The 2,569-nt window shown below is 55.1% G+C and overlaps 1 protein-coding gene across 1 annotated transcript; it reads left to right on the forward strand.

The window, feature by feature from the left end:
- Nucleotides 1-271: 271 nt before the first annotated feature.
- CCN1 (cellular communication network factor 1) lies at nt 272-2,346 on the forward strand (the record flags this gene model as incomplete). The annotated part of the gene is made up of 5 exons (XM_080692873.1): nt 272-334; nt 659-872; nt 1,222-1,578; nt 1,725-1,933; nt 2,044-2,346. 5 exons carry the CDS (start codon nt 272-274, stop codon nt 2,344-2,346), a joined length of 1,146 nt encoding a protein of 381 aa, XP_080548999.1.
- Between the last annotated feature and the right edge of the window lie 223 nt (nt 2,347-2,569).

A 2,569-nucleotide genomic window follows, 5' to 3' on the forward strand; every position in this document is an offset into this window, starting at 1 on the left:
TGTTTGAGAATTCTGGAACGCGCAGACAGGGCCGACGTCACTGCAACACGCGGCGCCGCCACTGGCCGGTATAAAAGGCGGGCTCCCGGGAGCCTGGGCAGACCGCGAGCTGAGCGCCCCCGAGCAGCGCCCGCGCCTCCGCTCCTCTCCGCCAGGACCTAGACCGAGGGAGCCCGCAGCCCGCCGCCGGGACCCAGCTCGCCGGCGACTCCGCCACCGCCACCGCCACCGCCACCGCCACCGCGCTCGCCGGCCCCTCCTGCGCCCCACCATGAGCTCCCGCACCGCCCGGGCTCTCGCCGTAGCCGTCACCCTGCTCCACTTGATCAGGCTGGTGAGTTGCACCCTCTGCCACCTCTTCCACGTCGGCTCTGCAGCCCCTTCCCCTGGTCCCAGGTTGCCCGCGGCAGGAAAAGTTAAGACTTTTAAAAGTTTGGGCGCGCTTAGAAGTGGCTGTGTGTTTTTTTTTTTTAAAGCCCACGGAGGACGTGTCCAGGGGCCTCTTAGTGGGCACAGCCGCGCCAAGGTGACCCGGCTGGCTGGAAGAAATCAGCAACGCCCCATCCATAGACAGAGATCCCCTTCCCTTCCCGGGGAAGCCTCTGCGCCTCTTCTGCGCACCGCACCGAGTCTCACGCGTTTCTTCTCCCGCTTCCAGGCGCTCTCCACCTGCCCTGCCGCCTGCAACTGTCCCCCGAAGGCGCCCAAGTGCGCCCCGGGAGTCGGACTGGTCCGGGACGCCTGCGGCTGCTGTAAAGTCTGCGCCAAGCAGCTCAACGAGGACTGCAGCAAGATGCAGCCCTGCGACCACACCAAGGGGCTGGAATGCAATTTCGGCGCCAGCTCCACCGCTCTGAAAGGGATCTGCAGAGGTAAGATGCTTGCGGCTTGGCCTCTTTAAAAAAAATAATAGTCCCCATAGTCCAGAAGTTTAGTAATTTTGAGACCATGTATGGTGATGCTTTGTTGTTGGTAGCTTGGCAGAGAGGCACATGATTTCAGCAGTCTGGAATGCAATTCAGTGTGTCTGGGCCCAACGAAAAGCGCATACGGAAAAGTGATTCCTGACTAACTTATTGTTCTGGTCTGGAGTCTCCGGGGAATTGTAGGGAACTTTACCATAAATCGAATTTAACAGCAGAAAATATGTATGCGTTTCAGGCCGTGCTTGGAAATCTGGAGCTTATCCTCTGTCCCTTTCTCTTTTGGTGATCTTTGCAGCTAAGACAGAAGGCAGACCCTGTGAATATAACTCCAAAATCTACCAGAACGGAGAGAGCTTCCAGCTCAACTGTAAACATCAGTGCACATGTATCGATGGCGCCGTGGGCTGCATTCCTCTGTGTCCCCAAGAGCTGTCGCTCCCCAACTTGGGCTGTCCCAACCCTCACCTGGTCAAAGTCGCAGGGCAGTGCTGTGAGGAGTGGGTCTGTGACGAGCGCAGTGCCAAGGGCGCCCTGGTCGACCAGGATGACCTCCTGAGCAAGGAACTGGGGTTCGATGCCTCTGAGGTGGAGTTAACAAGAAACAATGAATTAATTGCAGTTGGAAAAGGCGGCTCGCTGAAGCAGCTTCCTGGTAAGTAAAGGCTGAGCCCCTGAGAGGTGAAATACCTTCATAGTCCTACCTTCTGTAGACCTAAGGATGCAAATCCTTGTCTGTCAGCATGTCTCTAAGATTGTCAGCATGTCTCTAAGAAGTCTTCTGTTTTATTATCTCTCTAGTCTTTGGCATGGAACCTCGGATCTTTTATAACGCCTTGCATGGCCAGAAATGTATGGTTCAAACAACATCATGGTCCCAGTGCTCAAAGACCTGTGGAACTGGTATCTCCACACGAGTTACCAATGACAACCCCGAGTGTCGCCTGGTGAAAGAAACCCGGATTTGTGAAGTGCGGCCTTGTGGACAGCCGGAGTACAGGAACCTGAAAGTAAGTTCCTGTGGAGACTTGTAGACCCTTCCCCACAAGTGAATGGGGATGCAAACCTTTCTTTCAAGAAAGAGAAACATGACCCCTGACTTTTCCCTTCTTTCTTCCAGAAGGGCAAGAAATGCAGCAAGACCAAGAAATCTGCTGAAACAGTCCGACTCACTTATGCTGGATGCTCCAGTGTGAAGATGTACCGGCCCAAGTACTGCGGGTCCTGCGTGGATGGCCGGTGCTGCAGGCCTCAGCAGACCAAGACTGTCAAGATGCAGTTCCGCTGTGAAGATGGGGAGACGTTTTCCAAGAACGTCATGATGATCCAGTCCTGCAAATGCAGCTTCAACTGCCCGCATGCCAACGAAGCAGCCTTTCCCTTCTACAGGCTGTTCAATGACATTCACAAATTCAGAGACTAAACGCGACCGGGTTTCAGGTGTGAGGGTGGACGGAGGAGGGGTCTGAGCAGGAGAATCACGGAGACGTGGGTGGGGGCGGTGTGGGTGAAGGGACTCATTGTAGAAGAGATGCCTTGCTCATTCTTGAATAGCATTAAGGTGTTTCGGAGCTGCCAAGGGGGCTGGTGCAGTGGACATTAATGCAGCCGCGATTGGAGAATTACTTTGCTTCATAATATTGGAG

The sequence above is a fragment of the Muscardinus avellanarius genome, assembly GCF_963383645.1.
Source record: "Muscardinus avellanarius genome assembly, chromosome: 3".
In the NCBI taxonomy this organism is placed as follows: domain Eukaryota; kingdom Metazoa; phylum Chordata; class Mammalia; order Rodentia; family Gliridae; genus Muscardinus; species Muscardinus avellanarius.